Source organism: Sinocyclocheilus anshuiensis, unplaced genomic scaffold (assembly GCF_001515605.1).
Source record: "Sinocyclocheilus anshuiensis isolate Anshui unplaced genomic scaffold, SAMN03320099.WGS_v1.1 scaffold179, whole genome shotgun sequence".
Taxonomy (NCBI): domain Eukaryota; kingdom Metazoa; phylum Chordata; class Actinopteri; order Cypriniformes; family Cyprinidae; genus Sinocyclocheilus; species Sinocyclocheilus anshuiensis.
In genome coordinates this window covers 1060487-1086374 of record NW_015549577.1, presented here as the reverse complement: position 1 = coordinate 1086374, position 25888 = coordinate 1060487, and the positions used below count along the sequence as shown (strand labels likewise).

Sequence of the window (25888 nt, the reverse complement as noted above, 5' to 3'; positions counted from 1 at the left end):
GGATAATTTGAAGCAGCGGACTCGGGTGAAGTTTGAGCTCATCCGTGCATCTCTACACTACACTAACCTGGGTCGCCAGTAGCAAACAATGGAGCGCGCTCTGCTGGACAAACTAAATAATTACACCATGCAGAAGCATTTAATCTGCGTTATATGTTCTGTAAAAAAAAAAAGTTAATATCGGCGGCATATTTGCCGATACCGATATATCGCGACAGGCTCATATCGGCCGATAATATTGGCTAAACGATATATCGGTCAGGCTCTAATCTAATCCTCAGAGATCCCTCTCATATTTGCTCACCTTCTACAACATGCTGGAATTGGTGGGCGGGGCTAAAGAGGCAATAATGTAGAAGTAGGCTGTGATCTTCTGTAGAGGTAGTCTTTCAATGCACTATGATGTCATACTGAGATAAAATCCGAAACGAGTTGTTTTAGCAGCTTGGTTTCAATAAAAGCTTTTTTTGGACTAACAAGGAAGTTTTGAGTTCTGAAACTTACATGATGTTTTTATAGTACAATGACCTCTTATATGTCAAAAGATCAAGGAAAATATGATTTCTCAATTAATGACCCCTTTAAGACTTGTTTTCAGAAAATGTTTAACACAAGTGTATTTTGTCTTACTGCACTGGCACTCTTATGCTGTGTTGGTTTTTTTGTACATTTTTCTTTCTTTCTTTATTTTTTTAACTGGATTACAAGTTTGATCAATAGTGAAAGCTGTCATTTGCTGTCAAGTGTTTGAAATAGGTTGCTAGTTGATTGCCTGCAGTACAAGCTGAAGTAGAAGTTTCGTCATTCAGGGTAATGTTTTTGTCTTTTGGTGTGATGCAAATTCTCTGTTATACCACAGTGTCATCCATTACACTGAATGACAGTATCACTGTATAAATAACGATTTTAGCATCTTATTTATCTTACAGATAAATTAGGAATAATATACATTTAATAAATATGTAATATTTTAATACATTTTTGTATTGTTTAGTTTGTGTTATTTATTTCTTTTAGATGCCCATGAACAGAAAGAGCTGCTAGGCACTGTAAAAAGCTAATAAAGTAAATGCAGACTCAGTAGCTTGGGTGGCACTCTTAAAGCCCGTTCACACCAAGAACAATAACTATATAAATGATAACACTGTTTTCTTCAGCACGTGCGTATCTTCAGCACACTGTACTGTGCTGAAGATACGCGTCATCAAAGTCAGGCAACACAAACCTGTTTCATGATTAGAACATGCAGAAACTAAGAAATAAAATTTTCTATTAATATATTTATTTTATTTAGGAAAAAAATTACAAAAAAAATGTAATTTAAAAAACGTGAAGTGTTTGTCATGTTCCGACCATAAAGAGTAGTTTAAAACCACAATTAATGGTCTGGTCTTACACTTGAAAGAAATAAAGATGTGACATTTTTGTGATAATTATCGATATCAACTGATATGAAAAAATTTTATTGTGATAATTTTTTGGCCATATCGCCAAGCCCTACTTGGAATATAGCACAAGTCGCATGGCATCATTCTGTGTTCAGGTTTGAAGCTGGTTGCTTTTCACTGCCATTACAGTAAATGGATGAGGACATTTTACAGCATTTCTTGTTTTGTGGATCCGAAAAAAGAAAAGGGCATTCAGCATTAGAACAACATTAATTCAATAATGTAAATAATTACTTAATTTTCCTTTTGGGGTGAACTATCCCTTTAAGCTTCATCTATAAAAATAGTTTAGGTTTGCACTTTACCTTTAACTTCCAATCTTGCTATTGATCTGATGTTGTCAACAGAGAATATGTAGGTTCCAGTGTCATCCAAGGTCAGGTTGGAGATGGTTAGGCTGTGTACTCGTCTTTTTGCAGTCATGCGCAAACGGTTGTTGTTTTTGAGAATGTGCCCATCCTTCTGCCATACACCCTCCACATTGCTATGTGACAGCTCCACCTCAAACGAAGCCGTCTCTCGTTCATAAGTCTGGATCTCAGTTAGACCTTTCCGAATCTTGATTTTTCGTGCTGTGTGAGAAAGCACAGGTTGTTAAAGCCAAAAAAATGTATAGTTCAATGGTGATGCAATTAGAAATTGGTTAATTGTTTGGAAAAGAAAGAGAGATTAAGATGAAAGCTAAAGGTAATAAAGAGAAATAAATAGAACAACAGTTGTTGAATTAGGCTCTGGCTCTGTTTTGTCCACTTGGTGTTAGCAATACACTAAATCCTGCTTTCGATCAGGGCTATGCCAACATTTTTTAAAGTTTTCCAAAACAGACAGGCAGACAGGCATTCCCCGTGGAAAAGAGGGGTTTATTTTAGAGAGTTGGTGACACCACCCTAGATTTTGAAGGCCAGTGCACAAATTTAGCTGCAATGAAAACAGATCCAGATTCATAGTTGGTGCCAGGAACAGCCAAAGTGCAGACTTTCTCTCATCACTTGCTCATTTGTACAACACAGCTTCATCGTCTTGACCTATCCTTAAAGGAATGTATATGACTGGTAATTAATTGCTTGTTTTCCAAATTGTAAATTAATTTTAGCTTAAAAAGTTATGTTAAGAGATATTGAAAAGTTTGTTTGGTAAGTTTGAAATTAGATTGGTATTGAAGGCAATGGAAATTAGTTGTGAGTAGCGCCACATAAAACTTTTATCCTCCTCTCATAATATCTGTGTTTCACAGGCAACTAAGAGGAATTAAAAGGTTACTTAGCCATGACCTTCTACCAGCTCTTGATCCAGTTCTCATTTGGCATGCTTAATTAAATTATCATAGCTCTTCTGAGCTAATGTCAATACAGAAAGCTGTTCCCCAGGACTCAGTAAGTAGTTTGCCAGTCACCTGTTTGCTGCTGTCAAACCATGGAACAAGTGTCACTAAAGTAGCTGCCTCTTACTCGCATTACTCTTGATCACTTAATTCAGTTTGTTTCAGACAACAACATCACAATGGGCAGTAATGAGGGACCATCACCATAAAGAAATGCTAATAACAGTACACAGTGAGAAAGAAAGCAGCATGTGCAGACTCACGTTCCACAGTGAGCTTGGCTTGTGTACGGTCATGAAGTGTTTCACAGCTGTAGGTGCCCCGGTCTGAAAGGGTGAGTTTGTGGATTGTGAGAGAACGTTTTTTGCCATTCTGCTTCAGGGTGAATTTGGACCCTGGATGTATTACCACTCCTTGTCTCATCCACCGCACCTCTGCAGTTTCATGGCTGACCTCCACCTCAAGCGTTGCTTCACCAAACTCCTCTGCAACTACCGGGCCCATGCTCTTCGTGAAAAGCACCTGTGCCTCTGAATACAGATAAGGTTAAATGTTAAGATCTTTCCTCATTTATTTGAACACTTTGGAAAACTCTTTATAATTGAAAACCAATGAGCAAAGCCAATGAGAATGACATTATTTCATGTGCTTGGAGTACAGCTTCTCATTCTACAGTACATTGCTATATGCTGTAGTAACACTTGTCTCTGTCAGTTAAGAGTGGAAATCTAACTGGAGAAGCTGTTAAGCACAAGCCATCATAAGCACCTTTTCAACAATTCAGGCATGTCTGAAAGGGTCATTATTAAACTCAAACATGTTGACATGGCATTAAAGACCTGTACAGGCTCTTAAAAACCTAACACACCCTGCACTCCAAATATTATTTTGTAGAAAATGACCCATTAATGAATTTGTTACTTCAAAGGTTGAAACTATGAATACATGTTCATAAGTCACATTTGAATTGATTGGTAAGCAAACGAAAATCAATAAAGCAGTGAAATAAAGATGGATGGTATTCTACCTTGGACCTGAAGGATAGCTCTGGAAATCACACCTTCAGCCTCGGCTGTCAACTTGCAGCTATCTGAGACTTGGCAGTTGGTGATATGCAGCATATGGCATAATCCATTACTTGAGATGTTGAACTTCTCATTTGATGAAATTGGCTGGCCATTCCTAAACCAGGCCAACTTTGCATCCTCTGGAGATACCACACACTTAAATGTTGTGTCTTCTCCTTCCATGACAGTTATGTTGTGTAGCTCTGCGATAAACTCCACAATGCGAGGAACTTGGGATAAGAAGAACAGGAAATTGGCACTAAATTAATATGTGATTCATTCTTGATTTCAGGTTAAGCTTTATGCAGATTAACACAAGTCCTTTGGTAGAAATTAACTTACTGTTGACCACTACAGTAGCTGATGTCCTTTCATCTTTAGATTCACAAGCATACTCTCCTGCATCATCTTCTGTGACATCATGTATTGTCAGGCTTCTCACTCGACCCTCAGCTCTGATTGTAAAATGTCTGTTTGGTGCAATCTCTTGGCTGCCTTTAAGCCACTGAACATCTCCCTTTGACTTGTACAGTTCACATTTTAAAACCACATCGCTACCTTTCAGTCCCACTACATTTTCTAGTGGTTTGGAGAATTTCACCTTCATTGCTGATTAGGAAACAGTAGAAACAACATTTTACTAGAGACTTTTTACAGGCAGTCAACTTAGTACAAAAAAACGATTTGAATTGTAAAGCTTCCCAGCCCATTCCCTGGTCTTACCTTTAACATGGACACTGACATGCATCTCGTCAGATTCCACGTGACACGTATACTCTCCAGTATCACACCTCTTAAGTGGGTTAATAGTGAGGTAGTGGTTGTTACCATCACTTGTTGTGTGGAAACGATCTCCTCTGATTGGATCATGGCCTCTCTGCCATTTCACTGGGGCATTGACTCTATTAACAGTGGCATGTAATGTCACACTGTCTTCTTCATAGGCTGAAATATTTGTTCTTTCATTTTTTTTTATGAATTTGAATGGTGGTTCTATGAAAAAAAAAAACATGTTATTTAGTGATTTTATACACAATGTTTCAACTGATACATATTAAATTGTTTTCTTTGCTATGCTACTAAATTTACCTTGAACTGTTAGCCTAGCTATCATTTTGTCATCAATGGCATCACAGAGATACTCTCCAGAGTCAGATGTCTGAAGTCCTGATAGCACAAGCTTCCTCATTGTTTCTCTGCTTTCAATGTGTGTGCATGAATCCTCTTGTAGTAAACATCCATTGTAGTACCACTGGACTATAGCATTTACTCGAGATACCCCACATTCCAGGATAAGCTCATCTCCTGTCATTAAAATGTGGTGTTCTGGCTTCTCTAAATTTCCAACAATTGACACTGGAGCCTCTGAGCAAAAAGAATGAGTTATTTTTTTAATTACACTGTTAGAAAAAAAGGTACAACAGATTTTCATTAGGGCAATAGCCTCAAAGGTACAGCTATGCACCTGATCTACACCTAATGGAACCTTAAGTGGGTAGATAAGATAAAAAAGTCTACTGGGTACTTCCCCAATGACAAGCTAAAGGTATAAGTTTTGTGTATTTTCTCTGAGCATGTACATGCATGTTTTTCATTGTGTACATTGCCTTTTAACAAGTAGTACCTTCTACAGTAACACTGAAGACAACTTTATCATCTTGTGCATCACAGATGTATTCCCCTGAGTCCTTCAACTCAGCACTGAGGACATTCAGAGATCTGAATGTCCCTTCCTCTTCACAGATTAAATGCTCATTTCCCTCAATCTTCTCATTGTCTTTAAGCCAACCGACCACTCCATTTGCTCTTGAGAGCTCACATTTTAACACAATAGCGTCAGATGCTACAAATCGGCACTTTGTTTCTATGTCAGATTTCCGCAGAATCTTTAGTGGTGGATCTGGAAGGAAGAGGACAGAATTTTAGTTCGTTGCAGTGATCAAAGCATTTTAATCTACTTATCACAGAAATGTACCTTTGATTTTCACTAGGAAATCCATCACATCATCTCTAGCATCACAGACATATTGCCCTGCATCTTCAAAAGCTGCAGAGTGAATGGTCAACTGTTGACTTGTGCCATCCTCTGTGATAGTTATGTTGCTGTTCTCCTCGATCTCTACTCCATCCTTCTTCCAGCTAACTTCAGCATTTGGTCGAGACACTTCACACTCCAGAACCACAGTATCTCCCACAAGTTTCTCTACTCCATAGGCCATTTTCCTTGGTCGAATAAATCTAACTGGTGGCTCTGCACGAAGAAATAGTCATTATGGACATTTAGAACTGAAGTTTTTTTTTAAATTATTATTATGAATTATTAAATAGAGGGTCTTTGACACACCTGCAATGTTTACAAAGAAGGTCACTGAGTCATCAGCGGTGTCACAGACATATTCTGCAGAGTCTTTGACGGTAGGTTTTGGGATAATAAGTCTCCTATAGACACCATCAACCTCCAGAATTAGGCTGTCACTCTCCTCCACTTCAAGTCCATCTCGATACCAACGTACAGTGGCGTTTGGTCTAGAGATTTCACAGCTCAGGACCATCCTTTCAGAAGTCTGTTGGCAAAGTTCCATTTGGGACTGGCTTGGAGAAACTATGCGCACTGGTGGTTCTATAGGGAAACATATTGCAAAAGTCAACATGACATCAAAATTGACCTTATTTACGTTCTTAATGCATGTTCCTAATCTCTCATTTCATGCAATTCATTGCTGCATGGTATTCTAAGATAAAAAAATTTTTTTCGTAATCTTTTAACCATTTGAATAACTTGATCTGATTACTGCAACAACGTTCCTACTGGCTGACATCACAAATCTCTACATGTAATACAATTGAAACCTAAATTTGATACCTTTTATGTTTAGATTGAAGAATATTGAATCATCAGCTGTGTCACAGACATATTCGCCAGAGTCCTCAACACCACTGCGCAGAATTTTTAGCCGTCTATATGGACCCTCTGTCTTTAGCTTTATGTTTTCACTCTCCTGTAGTTTCTGTCCATCCTTGAACCATGTCACCTTTCCATTTGGCCGTGAAAGTTCACAGCTAAGAACAATTTCTTCAGGAACGTAGCGATCAAGGTGGACATCTTCCTTGGGATATACAATCATCACTGGAGGTTCTGTAAAGCAAAAGAAAATAGTTACACAGCCTTGTAAATGTAATTTGATCAGATTTGACTTGTTTCGTATGAATATAAACATATTTACTCACCTCTTACGTTAACTTTAAATATTAATGCACTATCTCCAGCACGACAGGTATATGTCCCAGAATCTGAGAGTTGAGCTGAAAGGATGATCAGTCTTCGTATAGTGTTTTCTGCCTCTATGAGGACGTTGTCACAAGGCTTTAGTTCTACTCCGTCCTTGTACCATTGTGCAGTAGCATCTGACCTGGGCACTTGACAGCAAAGGAGTAGATTGTCTTGTTCCACAATATTTCTGTGCAGATCAGCTTCTGGTATGTAGGCAAATGTCACAGGAGGTGCTGCAATGAAAAGGAAATGGACATTAGTTTTATGTTGCGCTGCTTTTACTTTGTCGCACAAGTATAACATGAAGCATGCAATTCAAGCACTGATGATGATTGCATGGGTAGCCCTGTAGAACTTTCTCCACTCTAAAAGCCAAATGAAATACAAAGAAAATGAGAATACAGTTAATGAAAGCTTTGTGAGAATGAAGTGCTGTTAAGCACAGATAATAAAGGTTACATGCTTGCCCAGCGTAAATGGTTTCTTTAAAAATAAAGAGAAACAAGATGCTGGTTAAATAGCACCTAAGGATAGTAGTAGTTGGTGGAAATATTGCAAACAAACTTGTGAAGCTTCAGATATATTCCTGCATTAGGGAAATGGTTAAGGAGCCCATAAAGCAGCAAGAATGGCTCTGTCGAAAGGCAGAGAAGAATGCTTTCACCGTGACATCAAAGTACCATGAGAGCTATAGAGAGCAGACGGCTCCTTATGCTTTTGAATTGCTAATATGTAGATCCCACCTTCTCATGCGCCATGATTGGTCGATTATGTACAACGCCTGTATGTTATTGGTTAAACTACTTTTCGATCATTACCTTCAGAAAGTATGAAAACAGGAAAACAAAGCCAAAACCAGGATATTTTAGGCAAATGTAGAAATCCTGGCCAGGACATGTCCGGGAAAAAGAGGACGTATGGTCACCCTACTAAATTAGGTGACATTATCTATACAATATATTAATATTGTATAGCAATAAGTGATTCGAAGATCTTTTAAATTCTTTTTTACAGTTTGTTTGTGTCAGCAAATGTGGTGAGGAGATCAATTTAGTATTTAACAAATGGGGCTTTGATTATTTGGTTATGAATGTTTACTTTGTTAAATTCTGATAAGGGCAAACAGCATTTAGTGGATGAAGCGTTATTTGACACATTGTTAGTGGTTTTGAGAAAGTATGTAGACTCAAAATCACCTGCAACATCCACCTTGAATGCTATGCGATCATCCACAGCCTCACAGCTGTACACGCCTGAGTGTTTGAGCTCAGCTGATTGGATGATCATTTTCCTCATAGTGCCCTCTGACTGGATGTCAAGTCCACTGTCTTGGAGTTCGACTCCATCTTTGAGCCAGGAAACTTGGGCAGTAGGGTCTGAGATTTCACACTGAAGTATAATGGGACAGCCTGCTTCGATAAACTTGTTCCTTGCAATTTCTGGGAGTGCTGAGAACCTAACAGGGTGAGCTATGAAAATAAAAAAAATAAAAAAAAAGTAGATTATTGACAAATTAATTTCTACAAATCTGTTAAAAGACAATTAGGCAGTCTTAACCTACAAATGTGTTAGTCACAGGGTTTGCTATCAAGTTATCAAGAAGTGAAAGAAGCAGGGTTTAAATGGATGGTAAAAGACGTCACAGGAGGTACGTTTTTCAACAGGGAGTGATTAGAAATGAAAGAAATATCTAATGTGCCATGAAACAATGCACAGCAGATTATCATTTTAATAGTTAATTTGTGTGGTAGTGTTGTGAAAATCACCTTGAACATCCACCTTGAATGATACGGTATCACCTGGAGCATGACAGGTGTTGTTTCCAATATCAGACAGTTCTGCTGATTGGACAGTTAGTTTCCTCATATTTCCATCTTTTTGGAAATTGAGCCCAGGTTTTGGGGCCAGATCTATATCATCTTTGCACCAGAGCATCTCAGTGGTAGAGTCTGTTATATCACATTTCAGAACATTTGGTGAGTGTACCTCAGGGGACTTGTTCTTCTCCACTTCTGAAATTGGAATGAACTTCAGTGATGGAGCTACAAAATTGTGAATGGCATAGAGTAGGGCTGGGCGTTATGACACTATATATTGTGGTGATGGTACAGTATAAAGTGTCTGTCTTTAGATACTTAACTACAGTATATTGTTTATATCACGGTATGCAAATATATCTGTGTAACACAGTCTTACTAAAAGTTGTTGACTCTTTAGAGTGATAAAGGAACATGCATGAATGAGAAAATAAAGAGTGGCAAGTGCACTCAATTGTTGTGTGCACTCAAATGTTCGCGCTGACTGACACCTGTGAAGCACACGCACAGAAAGCCACCTCTCAGAGAAGCATGTGCCATGCAATTTGGGATGTGCATGACATTAAATATAGTTATTAAGTGCAATAAGCTGAGAAAAAGAACTCATTGCAGTGGTCACGCACTGACTGACACACAACTGAAGCGTGCGCACAGAAAACCGCCTCTCAGACAGCATGCGATCACGAATTCAGCTCTCTTTTGTGTCTTAGTGCGCTTGAATCAAATACACACACAATTATGTCGAAATGTCCATTGTGTGGACTGGAGTATTCATGTAAACACAGTTGTTGCTTTTGTCTTAAGTGAATGTAAATAAGGGATGTGTGTCATTATTTTGGAGCCGCACATTCGGTCTTAAAGTGACAGCAGCCTAATATAAATACATCAATGTCTGAGAAAAAAGAAAATATCTTACTGCTTTTTCTTGAATACCTTTTGTAGCTTTAATAAGAATAAATTTATATTTAATTCACACAGTGAAGACTGCATTTTTAATTTTACACTTGATTACTCGGTTTCTGTAGTATTTTTTACTACATGACGTTACAGGAGGTCCTATTTAACGCACCTCCTATTGTACCTGAAAAACTTAATTTGTACTTTTGTTATATTATATTTTTCCTGTTATTTGTAATTTGCTTCTTTGTTCTTATTTTTTAATAAGATAAAATAATAAAATAACAAAAATAACTATATAGTGACATATTGTTATCGGGAATTTTTTTCATATTGTGAAATAAGTCTTTGGTCATATTGCCCACCCCTAGCATAGAGAAAGAACTGCATGATTTAGTGGAAAATAACTGGCTAGTAAGTTGTTCTCGTGTTTTTTTCCTATTCGTGAATACATGTGCTTGAGTGACAATCAGTAAACACTACTTTTAAGGGATAACGGCCAAATTATTTGCCTTCTACTTCTGAATAACCACAATACATAGTTTTGTAGGCGATTGCTTGACTTGCTCAGTTTACACACATCTCATGTGGTGTCTTCATGAAAGAAAACATCAAATCACCTTTGATTTCCACATGGAATGAGATGGCGTCATTGTTTGTCTGGCAGCTGTATGTTCCACTGTGACATAATTCAGCACTTTGCACAGAGAGTGTTCTCATTGCTTCCTCATACATAGTAACAATACCATCTTGAGGAAGCACCTTATTCCCATCTTTGTACCACCATACTTGTGCATCAGGGTCTGAGACTTCGCATTGTAGTTTAAAGGGTCTTCCTGACTCAATGCATGTGGTCCGTTGAGCCTCAGGGACACTGGAGAACGTCACTGGTGGAGCTACAGATAATTTTGTACAGACACATTTACTTTTATATTGTTTGTTTCTTTTTTTTTATAAAACATACATGCATTTATAGTTTTTCTCGAAACTTGATTCTCAAGAACGGGTCAAAATATTGACTAACATTCAGTATTTTATGAAAGACTGTTTGACATGAAAATGACTTTAAGAATATATCGACAATTAACTGTAATGATCAATAAAATGGGAAAACAAAACAGAAAAGAGACATACATTTCAGAATATAAGATGAAAGATTAGTAGCGCAAGAGTAATGGACAACATTCAAAGTCACAGATATTTTACAACAAAGACAACACATGGGCAACAAACATGAAAGACAAACATACTGAAAATGAATTTAGTTTTGTTACTTGTGTATCTATCAGGCCTTTTTTTAACATTTGTTAGTTAGTGATGGGATTGTAGTATCCCTAAGAAGAATACCATTTTTAAAAAATGATTATTAGTTGTAGTAGTAGTAATATATCAACACGATAATTATTAAATTAAATTATCTGAATTACTTGAAGTTTCCTTAAACATGCTTGAGAACTTGTTAATGCCAATATTCTAATGACTGTTTTGAAAATGATTTTACTTTAATTTAACTTTCCAGGATGCTGCTATGAAAGGGAAATGTAAATAAATAATAATAAAAAAGCATATAAGTAATTTCTCTGCTGAAATGTTCGTCAGCAGTGACAACATCTTACAACAACCTATTAGTCTGGCTTTTATCCGAACAACAGATTCAACAGAGTTAGTGACCATTGCATGATCGGAGTGTTTAGTTTGGTAATCGGATGGATTGAGCTGGCGTAGATGACTGATAATTCACCTGGTAGGTCCACTGCAAACTGGACGATGACATCATCTGTCTCATAAGCATGTTCTCCAGAGTGAGACGGCTCAGCTGTTTTGACAACAAGAGCTCTGAAAGTCTCCTTAGATTGGGTGCTAACGTCACATTCTTGGAGTTCCTCATCTTCCTTGTACCAGCACACCTCTGCCATTGTGCTCGATAGCTCAGGTTGTGGAAAATGAGCAGTTTCTGTTTCATCTTTTGACTCTCTCCCGTCAGTCTCGTGGATAGTTGATGTTTGCAAAGATGTAGCTAAGGGGTTTAATTTGATATGTTTTAATGTAAGCAGATAATTTGACCTAAACAGGTAATATTTAAAATAAATGTTTTCTATGATTAACATGTAACATGCACGACAGGGAAGTATTTGTTTCTTTGCTTTATAGCAATCAGAAAAATTAGAGGCTATACTGCATTAAAGTTTTGTTCTGAGTATCATTTACTTAGAATTTGTAATGGTTTTTAAATGTTTATTTTTTAAGATCTATTTTTTTTAATTACGATTAAATGACTGGAACTGATTATGTAGCAGTGTGGATTTAAACTAGTTTAAAATCACCTTTGACATCCACCTTAAATATTATGTCATCATCCTTTGCCTTGTAGTGGTATACGCCTGATTGACCCGAGCCTATGGCTGGAACATTCAGTCTTCGCACACTTTCCTCTGATTCAAGTATATATCCATTTTCAGAGTAGAACTGTATTCCATCCTTGTAACAGTGAACCGGAGAATCACCTTCAATGGGTCTGACAGCTTCATCTTCCGGTGGTAGTGTAAATAATTCTGCTTTATGACCAGGTTCTTCAGTTTTGAGGGGACAAAGCAATGTTTTATAGTGAGTTAACTACTAAGAGTGTAAGTGTGAATCAATTTGATTGACTAGGGTACAGAACATTTAAGCAAAAAGCCAGACATTGTTAGTTGCTTTTGTTCATTAATGCTGTGTTAAAAACAATCTTGAGTCACCTTTCACTTCCTCTTGATGTACAACAAATTCACCCTTGGTAACAGTCTCATATGCTTCTTGCAGACACATCTCTGATGACTGGACGAGCTCTTTCTGTGTTGTAGGTTTATTGAATATTACAGTTTTCTCATCTTCTTGGCAGGATATAGGTTTTTCTTGGATTGTGTGGTCAGAGTTGTCAGATAGCAGTACACTGGAACAGTCTGCATCAGTGCTCTCATCCATTCCACAAACTGGTGTGGAATTTGTCCTCGAAGCTAGGGATATTTCAAGTTATATGAAAAGATACATGTATTACAATTATGACACATTGCATTGTATATTTTATGTTAAATAAGCTAAATAAACTGCACTTATTTATAGCTTTGCTATCAATAATCTTACTCATATAGTCATTGTTTTACTTATATCAAAATTACACTATTTTGGCTACAAGTTAGATTCAAGATGATACAATAGCATTTTTTTTTAGTGAGATGATCTTTGTTAGATAAATATTTGGTGATGGAATTCTACAAGTGAATAATTATAAAATGCAGCTACATTGTAGAAAAGAGCTGTTTTTGTTTCTAAGTAAGTTGAAGTTATTCAGATTCAGTAAATGGATCCGAATAGAGAAGAATGGCGTTAAGTGGTTGTTAGGTGGTAAATGTCAATGGCGTATATTTTGCTCCCATGATTATTTGCAGAATGATGGCGCTAACTATTTAAATCACCTTCAACATCCACCTTTAAAGCTAAGACATCTTGATCCATGCCACTCTCTTGTATTGTGATGTGATCTGAGCCTTCATCTTCGGAAACTGAAGTATTTGTCTGGTTTGTTGGTTGCAGCTGTGATTGTAGCATTGTTTGTAGCTGTGGTTGTAGCTCTGGTTGTAGTATTGGTTGTAGCTGTGGCTGTAGCATTGATTGTAGCTGTGGATGTAGCTGTGGCTGTAGCTGTAGCATTGGTTGTAGCTGTGGATGTAGCATTGGTTGTGGCTCTTGTTCCTCTTCAGTCAATCTGAAAGTTGTAGGTATAGACACTGGGGTACCCCACTGAATTCCTTCTCCAAATCTTTCTGCTGTGAGATTGTTGTTCTCTTTTTCAGATTTGATCTCAGCCTCAGTTCCTGATGTTTTCAGGAACTCTTCTAGAGTTGAATTGTTTACACAAAGAAAAGGTGAAGTTCTTTTCTTTCTTCACAGCCAGAAAAGCTTTTAAAGATTTCTATCGATTGGTTAATTTTTAAGAGTATTTCAAGATTGTAAAAATGTAAGAGAGATGACCATATCACATAGTGGTCTAAAACAAGCCAGACAGTGGTTAAAACACATTAAAAAACACAACATGATTACACAAGAAGTCATATCACCAACTTTCATTCACTCAACTATTCATTCTGTATTTCAGCTCTCTGGAACATAATTCAGTCAAGACAATACTGATGATGATTCTGAATGACACATGGACAAGATGACTCAAGCAAATGTAGATGTGTACAGTTTAAGTTTAAATTAAATGTGCTTAAATGAAAAATGAAGATAGGTAAGTCTATTGAACGAGTGTTAGTTTGGAAGAAGGGTTTGCAGACCAACGGAATGTTGGATAAAGACATGATAGCATGGATTAGTTTTGGGAGCTGTTTTGGGTAGGTAACCAAGATGCAGGGGACCAGCATCTCCAGGAAGAGCCATTGGATAGTTAAAACCACCCTTGTTAGTGGCACAGAGGCACTGGGTTAAATGCTTGGGTTGAGGTAGCATTATATCACCTTTTATATCCACAGTGCACTGGACAGAGGCATCATAGGTCTCACCACTCAACACCTCATAGTGAGACAGTTCTGCTGTTAGAAAAGCCACAAAGAAAACAATAACTGACTTGCTTCAGCCATGTTAATGCTCCTAATTCAGAATGACAAACAAATAAGTGGCAAACCACCTTGGTCCATTTCAAACGGGATGGGATCATCTGGTGTCTTTTGGCTGTTTACTTCAAAAAGAGATGTCTCAGGTGCATGGATGATTACAGTTCCTCTGGATGCGTCTGCATGAACTTCAGGTTCAGGTTTGAATTCAAGTTCCAATTCAAGTTGAAATTCAGGTTCAGGCTCAGATTGAGAAAGCATGACCTTCTCATCTTTTGTCCCGCTGACATATGGAGTAGATTCTGAAATTTCATAATGCAGTGCAACAGGTTCCATTTCTTCAGTGCATTTGGTCTTCTCATCTTCAGGATCAGCCAGAAATGTTGGTGGTGGCACTACAGATGACCATTGACAGAGGAATGCTTTATTCAACTACTTTTCTAAACTCAGAAAGACAGAACCAATTATGGCCACTGAAGCCAAGGACATATAAGTAACATTGTCAGAATACATTTAAAGAGAATTTAAAAAGCTACGTAGAGCAAACAATTGTTAGTCATCACACAAACACATTAAGTAGATTAGAAGCAAATATTTGAAAATCACCTTGGTCTTGTACATTAAACTGGATGACATCACCCGTTCTCACACAGTCGTACCATCCAGAGTTAGAGCGCTGTGCTGTCTTGACAGCTAACGTCCTCCTGGTACTGTCCGATTTGATATGAGGCTGACTTTTTGAGACGAGCTCTACACCATCCTTGTAGCAACATACATTGGCATTTGGATCTGAGATCTCACCTTGCAAATCAGTGGAGTAGTCTGCTTCAACCAGCTTGTTCTTCACAGTGTCTGGTAATGCTGAGAACATCACCGGTGGGTCTAAAGGTGATCCGATGCATTATTAAAGAATATACATAATTAAAATCTTTTATTAAAAAGTAATCTAGACTGCCTATCTGTGATTTCTCAGACCATCTGCCAAGAAGCAAGTTAAATAATACAAAACGTGTAACATCTGTATCAAATCACTGCTAACAAGTTGGATGCAGTGGTGAGAGGCATGTCCATAACAGCAATGCTAAGAGACGCAGACAACAAAAAGCTTGATTGTTAGATTGCATCTAGTTTTGCAAATGAGTTACTGAATGTACAAGATTCTCAAAAAGTCATAAATCACCTTTGATATCCACAGTGAACTGGACAGAGTCGTCAGATGATTCACAGCGGTACAATCCAGAATGACTGGGCTCAGCTGGATTGACTACCAGAGTCCTTACATCTCCCTCTGACTGAATGTCCAAACCAGTCTCTAGCTGAAGCTGTGTATTGTTGTGGAACCAGCTGACTTGGGCTGTAGGGTCTGAGACCTTACAGTGGAGTTCAAAGTGTCCACCAGCTTCAATGCATTTATTCTTCTCAGCTTCAGGCACAGCTGAGAACCTCACTGGTGCAGCTACAGATGATGGTTTATATCAGAATCGTCAAGAATGACAGGAAATTATATAGATTAAAAGACCTGTTGCTTTAAGATAACGTAACAACTGAATATACAAGAACAACATGACATAATGAGAAGATAATACAAAATTGTAAAGCTGAAGCAGAGAAAATGCTGACAGAGGTATTGTGAAGCAAAAAACCTTGAAACATTACTAAAGAATTTGACAAAAGAGCAATACAGAAAGCAGTGACGGGTGTGCTGATTGAATACTGAGTGTTCTCATGCAGTCATCTGAGATTAAGTCTACTCCAGATTCTACAAGGAGCTGATCCCCATCTTTGTACCACTGGACCTGTGCAGTAGAGTATGATACCTCACACTGCAGAACAATGGGGCAGCCTGCTTCAATGCACTTTCTCCTCTTAACCTCAGGGACAGCAGAGAACCTCACAGGTGGGGCTATGGATATTTTAGAGAGTACTTACTTTATGATTTTAATAGTCATTTTTATTAATATAACTTAAAATATATTTTAAAATGTGTACAGGCTTAATCAACTTTGCCATTGTCTTCCCATTGTTTATCAGGCAAAATAAAATTGTAATTTAATTCACTAGTAAAAATTTAAATCACCTTTAACATCCACATTGAAGTGGACAGCATCACCCCTTGTCTTGCAGCTGTACAGCCCTGAATGGTAAAATTCAGCTGTCTGGACAATCATTTGCCTCTCTGTGCCTTTGGATTTGAAGTCTAGTCCATTTTGTGGTAGAAGTTTCACACCATCTTTATACCAGGAGACCTGGGCGAGTGGATCTGAGAGCTCACATTGCAGTGCTATCGGCGAGCCTGCTTCAATGAACTTGTTCCTCTCATCCTCCGGAAGGACTGAGAACCTCACTGGTGGGGCTATATGTGTTTTGGTTCAGCATTATTTGGTAAACTTTACAGACTTGGAAGTGCAAGATTCCATTGTTGGACATACTCATTTGATTTTGATTCACAGGAATGCAAATGAATGTTATTAATAAATGCCTTCATTCTTAGATTTCCAACATGTCAACATTATGAGGCTGATTAACAACTTTGAAGAAAGGAATAATAAGAACAAAAATGACTCACCCTCAACCTCCACGTTAAACCTGATGACATCATCAATAGCGTCGCAACTATAAACTCCTGAGTGGGAGAAATCAGCTGATTGGATGACAATCCTCCTCATTGTTCCTTCTGATTGGATGTGCAGACCTTCCATTGCTTGAAGTTCAACACCATTCTTATACCAACGAACTGGAGCCTCAGGGTCTGACAGCTCACAGTAGAGCACTATAGGGTTGCCAACCTCCACAAATTTGTTTCGATCCATTTCAGAAAGTGGAGTGAATTTTACCAGTGGAGCTGATTGATGGGAATATATAAGCAAGTTTAACAACACAAATACAACAGTTAATATCCTTATAAATATATCTCAGTGCAAGGAAATCAGAGTTAAGTGTTTACCTTGTATGTACAAAGCAGCAGAATCTCGAATTCCATAGGCAATGAAGGTGATCTCTGCTCCGTTGTCGGTGTCCCGTACCCCACGAATGCGTAGGGACTGGTGTGTACGCGAACGCCTTATGGAGAAACGTTCATCGTCTTGAAGCTGATTTCCATTTAAGAACCAAGTGCCTATAACTGAGGCAGAGAGCTCAATGGTAAAGCAGGCATCCTGGCCTTCTGGCACTAAAGCATCTTGTAGAGGTGCTTGGATTCTGGCAACTGGAACTGGAATTGGGAATTAAATTTGTTAGTGCTTTTTTCATATGTATGAGTTGGATAGCCTTAATTAGGAGCTTACCAAGGTGAGCTGCTCGAGGGAACTCAACATTTCCACTCCTTCCATATTTGTTGACACTGCATATCCGAAATCTGTAGTCTGCCTCGCATGGAACGCTGTCGCCAAGAATCTCCACTGAGGTTGCAGAGTCTGTGGTTAAACATTGCAGCCACTCCTGTGAGCCAACTTCTTGTCTCTCAATTATATACCCTGAAGGTGGATTCTTTCGAGAGTCTTGTGCTGGAAACCAGGAAAGGAGAGCTGCATTCGCTCTCTCTGTGTTTATCTGTACCCCAATAGGACAGCTTGGTGGACAGTGCCTTGCAGCTTAAATTAGCACAAGAGAAGAAGGGGTTAATTGAAAATGAATACCTTTGGACATTCTGGAATAGGAGTGTTTACATATTGTTAATCCCAAACAAATATTTTCTTACCTTTCACCCTTAGCTGAGATGACGTCTTCGATCTACCCACATAGAACATGACCAAACCAGAGTCTTGTGGTGTGGTGTTGACAAAAACCAAGATGTGTGTCCTTCCAAAGGATTTGAGAATTGTCTGATGGGTCTCCCTTAGCTCTGTTCCATCTTTGTACCAATGAATGTCCATTTCTTCCTCCTCCACTTCCACACAGAAGGCTGCATTTTCCCCCTCCAGAACATCAACTTTTCGTGGCAGCTTTCTTACAATGGTTCCTTCAAGAGTAAGTTGTTTAAGTAAGTTTACATTTAATTTGAAATCAATTAAGCTATACAGTTGCAAATGCTCAGAATTTTTTTCCTAGGCAGATGCAAGCAAGTTAATGTAACTTTTTTTTTTTTTTACCTTTGACCGCTACCTCAGCAATGCTTCTGCCCCCATCAGCCATTTCACAGAGATATATCCCATCGTCATCAACCCCAATATCCCGGATTGTGAGTCGCCGCTTTGTCCCCCACTCCTCCATCCCATATTTGGCTCCAGGCTGTAGTCGTCTGTCTTCTAAGTACCATGTGATTAGAACAGAGTCCTCAGGAACTTCACACTCAAGAACAGCCAAGTCTCTCTCCCATACTTGCAAGTCATTTAGTGGTTGCTTAAATCGGACAGGTGGCTCTGTTGTTACAAGAAGGAAAAGAGCCCAAAAAGGAAAGTTCTTTTTTTATGTCAGTAATGTATAGATCTGCATTATCTCTGCAGAGATACAGTTGCTATCAAATACCTACCCTGCTGACAGTGACAAGCATACAGTATGTTGTGTTTTGGGTGATAATGTTCTTGGTGTCCTCACCATGCTTTTTAACTAGCTTAGCCAGCAAGACTGCTTTGATGGACTAGCTTCAACCAGAAAGGCCATGCTTTGTTTGTCAATAAGCACACAGTTTGCTAGTTAACTGCATGACTATGCTTGTTAACTTTTTAGATCAGCGCTAGCATACACTAGCCTCGACCAGCATGGATATTCATGCATGGAAATTCAAAGTAATCTGGTTGATATTTCCTAATGTGATAAGGAGGTAATCCGTAAATGATATTATTTTCATATTGCTATACTATTTTATTTTAATAGGTAATCGTACTATTTGAACTGAAATTAGTATTTTTGTCTAGTTTTCCTGTTTAAAATTCTTGAATCACTGTAAATTTACTTAAGAAGCAACCCTACATAAGATTTTCAGAAGTATAAACTAGTTTTAAAAAAGTGGGGAAAAAATCCCCAAATATGCCAGTGCAGTAAGACTTTACAATATACTGTAATGTAACATTTCAGAAATGTTGCTTTTAATGATCTTTTTTCATCTTTTTATCTCTTTTTTATACTGTACATTATACAGTATATATAGCTTTTAAGAATTATGTCTTCAAGAGTATACCACATCCTGACAGTAAATTTGTTTTTGTCTTAGTAGTCATACTTTCAGTTTAGACCTGGTGAGCTTTATAGAGTGCCTGGCTCTGATACAATATAGTCATGGTCCATGTGAGAAATATGAGCTTGCCTCTAGTGATTTCTATCACATGTGTGGTCCTCAGGCCTTTCAAAGCCTAAATGACTTTGTAGATATAGGACTGAATGGAATCTATTTCATGTTAATGAGTTTGGCCAGATCTGGTAATTTTAAAGCTCCCTTGATGCATTTCCTACAACTGAATCATCATAAAAGTTACTGTTGATTAGGGTACCAAATGCTTAACACAACAGATAGCAACTGGCTCCTTAATTGTACAGGCCATATAAAGTTTAGGCCAAATTAATATATATGTTATAGAGCAGATGGTTAAACCATACAATTACATTGCACTTGTATCGTACTGCATTTATCATATTCCAAATCAAATGACTCTTACCTTTGACGATAAGGTGTACCGCACTCAGGGTTTGGCCTGCAGTGTTTGAAGCAGAACAGACATAAACTCCATTGTCCTGTTGTTTGCAGTAGAGAACCTTAAGTGTGAAGTAACCCTCTCTGTCTTCATACAAAAGATACCGTCTCCCAGATAAGATAAGTCTCCCATCTTTCCTCCATAATATTTCAGGTTTTGGCTTCCCTGTTACATAGCACCGAAACTTTGCATGTTTCCCTTCTGTCACTGCAAACATTTTCACTTTGGCTGAGTTTGGCAGTGGGTCATCTTTCAGCCTTGTCGCAACCTGCCTTCCACTTCTCTGTTTTCCCTGATGTGCTTTCCAGTGGCCGTTAGTGTATCCGTTACGGTTCCCTTCATCCTCATGTCCTGGTCTAGCATCCACCAACAGCACAGCCCCCGCCAGACTCTCTCCAAATTCATTCCTGGCCTTACAAGTGTACACCCCTCCATCTGGTGCTCTTGTCTTGAAAATCTTTAGTTGGAACCAACCTCCATCCTGATAGCTGATGGCGAAATGTGCGCTTTCAAAGATCTCATTCAACTTCTTGCCATCCTTCTCCCACATCACTTCTGGTCTAGGGTTTCCCCACAGCTTACAAGAAAACACGGCATCCTCTCCTCGTCCAACTCTAGTCGAGAGGGGCTTGATGAGGAAGCGTGGCTTGTTTTCCTCCCGAAATTCCATCTCCTGTGCTTCACCTTGTACTTTCAAAGTGGCTGCTGCGTAAGTCTCTCCAATGCAGTTCTTGGCCTTACAGATGTATTGCCCACTGTCCTCCACTGTCACAGAAGTTATGATAAGGTTGTAGACATTGCCATCCTCAAACAACCGGTATCTGCCCTCTGGGTGAATTTTCTCATTGTTTCTCTCCCATATAACTGCTGGTCTGGGATCCCCACCAATCTGGCATTTCAGAACTGCATCTGTGCCACTTTGTACTACCACAGGACGAGGGTAGGCCAGGAACCGTGGCGCTCCACCAAACACATCCATCCCTGCTCACTTGCCAACCTCCACTCAGATTGACAGGCTACAGGCATCCAGTCTCTATATTACTCTGGAAGAATTTTGTTGTCTAGCTGTTTATCAAGTCTCTGAATCGAAACATAGAAAAAATTAATTTAATTAATGCTTTAATAATAACCAACAGTTTCATACATTATGTATATAATACAGTATGTGCTGTAAATACCAAGTTAACATTGAATATTGAATGCATTTTAAATTCCAGTTCAAATCCTGAGTTTGAATTGAGGAAGCAAACAGGACGCAAAATTGTGATTTGAATTTAAATGTAAAGAAGTCTAGTTTATACATTTTAAAGAAATCCATGTGACTAATTTTAACTATAAGGAAATTTGAAGGTAATGTTGGCTTGTTTGATAGGTTAGAATTTGGGTGGGGTTGGGGGCAAGTCATAAATTGAATTGACAGCCAATTCTTCACTTTTGAATTTTGTTAAACCCTTCGTTAAAAACTGTCCAGGGGCCACCAATACTCATGTAGTCAGTCTCACGGTAAATTACTGAATTTAATTGAGATACAGATAAATTACAGATAAATACGTCTTTGCTTGATCATTTACAGTAGGTATAGAAAATAATCACCAACATAACAATGACCCAAAGCACACAGCAAAACTGACCACACAGTGGTTGAAGGAGAAAAAGGTGAATGTCCTTAGATGGCTGTGACAAGTGGGGGTGGGGCCGAGAGCCGTGGGAACGGAGCGAGGCCGGTGGAGTAATTGATAATGAGCAACACCTGCACCACTCACCGGTCTCGAGTCTCATGGAGGAGCTCCGGAAGTATAACAGGGAGGAGTGACAACCGTGTTGGACGAGAGAGGACCAGGCCTGGACTTTATTTTGTGTGCGGCAGTCGTCCGCGAGGGGCTGCCACTTTACTTTCGTTTTGTGTTTGTTTATTTTATTAAATCTTCTTTAAATGTTCGCCGGTTCCCGCCTCCTTCTTCCCGTGACTACGAACTTTGTTACATTGGTGCCCAAACCCGGGAGGAAGGAGGGACACGCTGTCAGAGAGCCCTCGCTGCTGAGGGGGATTGCGGTGCTGAGGAGATCGGGCAGCAGGAACAAGCGGAGAGACCGCCGAGGAGGGGTGGCTGCCGTCCGAGAGGGAGCGGAGGAGTCGGCCCCGTTCGCCAGGAGGCCGGAGCCTGCTGCCATCTGCCATAATTGAACGGGGGACTTGCTGCCGGCTGCCCTCAATAGGAGGAGCGGTGGGCCGTCCACCAACGATGTCCAGTACCATCGCATGGCACCGCGAGTGAGAGCCTCTCAGCCGGATGAGGACCAAGCGGCAGTGTGTCCGGGAACCGGACCGATAATTTTTTTCTTTTTTTTCTTTTCCTCTCTCCCCTCTGTCGTATCTGTCTCTCTTCATCCTTCTGTCTCCTTTTCTCTCGCCTCGTCTGTCTGTCCTTACCCCCAGGTACGCTGCGGCCGCCGTTGTCGTGGTTGTTTATTTTATTAAATCTTTAAATGTTCGCCGGTTCCCGCCTCCTTCTTCCCGTGACTACGAACTTTCTTACAATGGCCTAGTCAGAGCCCAGAATTAAACCCCATTGAAAATCTGTGGAATGACTTGCACACTGCAGTCCACAAACGGCCACCATCAAATTGAACTGAACTTGAGCAGTTCTGCAAAGAAGAGACATATCCCAACAGACTAAAGGCTGCACATAAAGCACTGACACAAGGGGATGATACGTTTTCCAACTCAGTGATTCAGTTTTATTTTTTTTATTTTTTTCCTTTCTACGTGTTGGTGTTATATCTTTTACCTGGATGTTATAAGTTGCACTGAGTAAATACAGCTGGATAAAACAAAAACTGTGTCCGCCTTCATTTCAGGCTGCAAAGCAACAAAATGTGATTATTTTAAAGGGGGTTGATTCTTTTCTATACCAACCTGTAAGTAATTCATAATTAATAGATTTTTGACTCCACTTAAAGGCAGAATTAGACTTGGCACTGGATCTGACAATTGACTTTTTGCCATTATTTACATAAGTAATATAATATAGTGTTGGTTCAGCCTTTCAGCAGTGACTTGACCTGTTCATAGCATTAATTGTCCATTAACTGAATTTGTCTTCTCAGAAAACGAAAAATGAATTACTAAACTTTTCATGTCCCAATAATTTTGAAAAACTGCTTCAGCTATTTCTCAAATCATCAATCTATTAAAGTATACAGGCTCATTAAAAACTAGTTGCTGAGCATTTGATAGCGTGGCTCTCCGTAGAGAAAAAGGGTTCTATTACACCAGAGTATTAATACCCAGAATTTTCTTGGATATTATGCCTTGTGTGAGAAGAGCTCAAGCCAACTGTCTAGAGGTGAACTGTCTTTTAGCCATACTGCAACAGCGACCACAACACATAACTAACACAGCTGGTGCTGTATTTCAATGGGAAAGTGCTTTATATAGTATGCCCTAAATAAAGACCTGTGAGAGGGCATGTGTCAGGTATCACAAAGCACACTACAGAACTTGAATGGACATACAAAACAGGTCTCACACACTAACGCAAGACACACCCTATGGGGACCTCTCAGTCAAAATATGCTGCCACTCTCACACCCCTTTTACCAAATGCAGTGACAAATTTATGTGTTAAATATCATTGTCAAAATTTGTTTGCTTGTCATTCATTTTAAGAAAGAAACACTTTCTCTGTACATTTAAGTGATATCTTTCTCTGAAAATATTCTCTGTTCATAAGAAGCAATCCAGACCATGTTGGTTTAATGTGCCCTCATATGATATTTTTTTTATGTGTGGCTTCTCAGTTTCAATCATGCTGCATGTTTGGCCTCTGAAGTGTACAGGGGAATGTTTATACACCAGGCCTAGTTTATCTGTTTTAGGATGTCAGAACACATAAATCGCTAGTCCTGGGAATCTATGACACACAGCTAACTTCAGGAAAACGATCTGGTGTCCTCTTCAGAAACTTAAACGTCTGCTGGTTATTCATCATGCTACGCATTGAGGTTTGTGCTACGCTACAAACAAGACAAACACATTATATATGTAACACATAAACTACCTTATGAGAATCTCCCTAGAAGAGCTTTAAGCACACTAATTCTATTACCATATACTCTATATATCCACTGCATAGTGTATATATTGTCCAAATGAAGAAAACAGATGTTCAGATGTCCCGCATTAAAATCAACATTGAAGAACTCAAATCCAAAAGAAACAAACAGGGAAGATACTCTTATTATATCACCAATTGGGATGAATGTTAAAGGTTTAAATGTATAACATCATCAATCCAGATTAGGAATTTCCCTAAGGACTTTAAAAGGAGATTAACCTCCTGTTTGTGCTCCTCATTTAATTAGACTGACCTTTGACCTCAGGGAAACTGCACTTTGCTAACAAACATATCCTACCTCTCTTCAGTCCTTAGAGACAACTGTCAATATACATTCCGTGGCAACCAACTTCTCCTGCTTCACTGGCTCTCACGTCCAGCGGTAGGTTTAAAAAAAAAAAAAGAATAATCCTTTTCCACTTCGGTAAGTTTGTTGCGGTATGTCCTCCTCAGTAACGTCTAGTCAGTGTCACCTGCCCATTTTGCCAAAGCTTTTACATGCCCCTTTTAAGATGATTTTAGCCATATCAGAAAGCTTTTCTTTGAATGCTCCAGCAGTCCCTCAATCTCTATGGCGTTTAGTCCTGAGACACCCCTAGTGTCATTGTTCGTAGAAGACCGTTAAATGCTTTTGCAGCTGCTGCTGTCCCCTAAAAATACTGGCAGCCTCGATGACAGCAGTGAAGATAAGTCAGGCTCTCCATTCACTTGCTCGCAGAGGCTAAAGATAGGTTGGATGGCTTGTCCTGAGCAGATCACTTGACTTACTTGAGACCTTGCAATAAAACTTAAGGAGAAGGGCAGTAGCCTTCTGGCCTCCTGAAAATTTTCAGGATTTAGTTGAATGTTCAGAACCTTTTGTTTGTGGCATCAGCACCAGCGTAGCCATCCAAAGGCATTCAGAGACTGCAGAGGATTCCTGGTAATAGCCATAATTTTATGGGATCTGTCATCAGACTTAGTAGAGGTGTAGCCCTACAAATTACTAAGACAAGTATGCTGATCACACGTACTCTGGCCTGTTTAAAAACAACGACAACAACATTTGATGCAAATGGCGTAATGTGTCTGTCAAATGGCGTAATGTTATTTTTCTAAATGAATCATGCATTTCATTGTCAGAGAAGGTACAGCGAAGTGTCCTTAAATAAACTGAGCAACTGTGAAATGCCTTTGTGGAAATATCTAAAAACTAAGCGTTCAAAGAACAGATCCAGAGGGGAGCTGCGTGCACATGTGATTCGGCTTACGAATGTGTGAGGGTGAACACAGAGAGCAGTGACCCCTCAGCTGTTTAGAGGCTCACGTCTCGCAGGCTCAACGCTGCCTCCTCTGATTTCAGCCATTGGAAGTAATCTGATTTTACCCTGAACCCTGAAACCAGCATCCTGGCAATGAAACGGTTTGTACAAGCCACTTTGTGAAAACCTGCAGGGATTAGCGGTCCTCTTTTTGAAACTTCTAAATTCCACCAGCTGCTAAAGAAGATATCAGCAAGTGCGTTGTTTCTTTATGAGTTGCAACCTGTTGCAATATGGACTGTGCAAAAGGAATAATTGTAAAAACAACATTAGCGTCTGTTAATAGCTATGCTTTCCTGATAAAGACCCGGTGAAATCGCAAGATGAGCCCAGTTGTCTTCCGTGTTGACGTATTTTCTGTTAAAACAGGAAGTTTTGGTAAATGCTTTCATTATGTTGGATATGAATGTGATTTACTACTTGCTAACTATA

General features: G+C 39.1%; 1 protein-coding gene across 6 annotated transcripts in view; it reads right to left on the bottom strand.

The window, feature by feature from the left end:
• Positions 1-21090, bottom strand: part of obsl1b (obscurin like cytoskeletal adaptor 1b) — a 27980-nt gene extending 6890 nt beyond the window's left edge. Inside the window, exons 1-26 of one of the 6 annotated variants that reach the window (XM_016445648.1) lie at positions 20002-21090; positions 18499-18768; positions 18108-18368; positions 17695-18000; positions 17355-17621; positions 16977-17252; positions 16488-16763; positions 15591-15866; positions 15017-15292; positions 14485-14805; positions 12146-12391; positions 11563-11838; positions 10442-10717; positions 8874-9119; positions 8304-8576; positions 7065-7340; positions 6700-6972; positions 6181-6456; positions 5812-6087; positions 5461-5736; positions 4926-5201; positions 4560-4829; positions 4179-4445; positions 3797-4066; positions 3033-3299; positions 1754-2020 (exon numbers count right to left, since the gene is read on the bottom strand). In XM_016445648.1, the coding sequence (XP_016301134.1) occupies positions 1754-2020; positions 3033-3299; positions 3797-4066; positions 4179-4445; positions 4560-4829; positions 4926-5201; positions 5461-5736; positions 5812-6087; positions 6181-6456; positions 6700-6972; positions 7065-7340; positions 8304-8576; positions 8874-9119; positions 10442-10717; positions 11563-11838; positions 12146-12391; positions 14485-14805; positions 15017-15292; positions 15591-15866; positions 16488-16763; positions 16977-17252; positions 17355-17621; positions 17695-18000; positions 18108-18368; positions 18499-18768; positions 20002-21016 (7855 nt within the window). In that variant the 5' untranslated portion in view covers positions 21017-21090. Of the gene's footprint in view, positions 1-1753; positions 2021-3032; positions 3300-3796; positions 4067-4178; positions 4446-4559; positions 4830-4925; positions 5202-5460; positions 5737-5811; positions 6088-6180; positions 6457-6699; positions 6973-7064; positions 7341-8303; positions 8577-8873; positions 9120-10441; positions 10718-11562; positions 11839-12145; positions 12392-12556; positions 12815-14314; positions 14390-14484; positions 14806-15016; positions 15293-15590; positions 15867-16487; positions 16764-16976; positions 17253-17354; positions 17622-17694; positions 18001-18107; positions 18369-18498; positions 18769-20001 lie in introns of all 6 variants that reach the window. The other 5 variants (XM_016445649.1, XM_016445651.1, XM_016445652.1 and 2 more) reach the window with 5 other exon arrangements.
• Positions 21091-25888: the final 4798 nt, after the last annotated feature.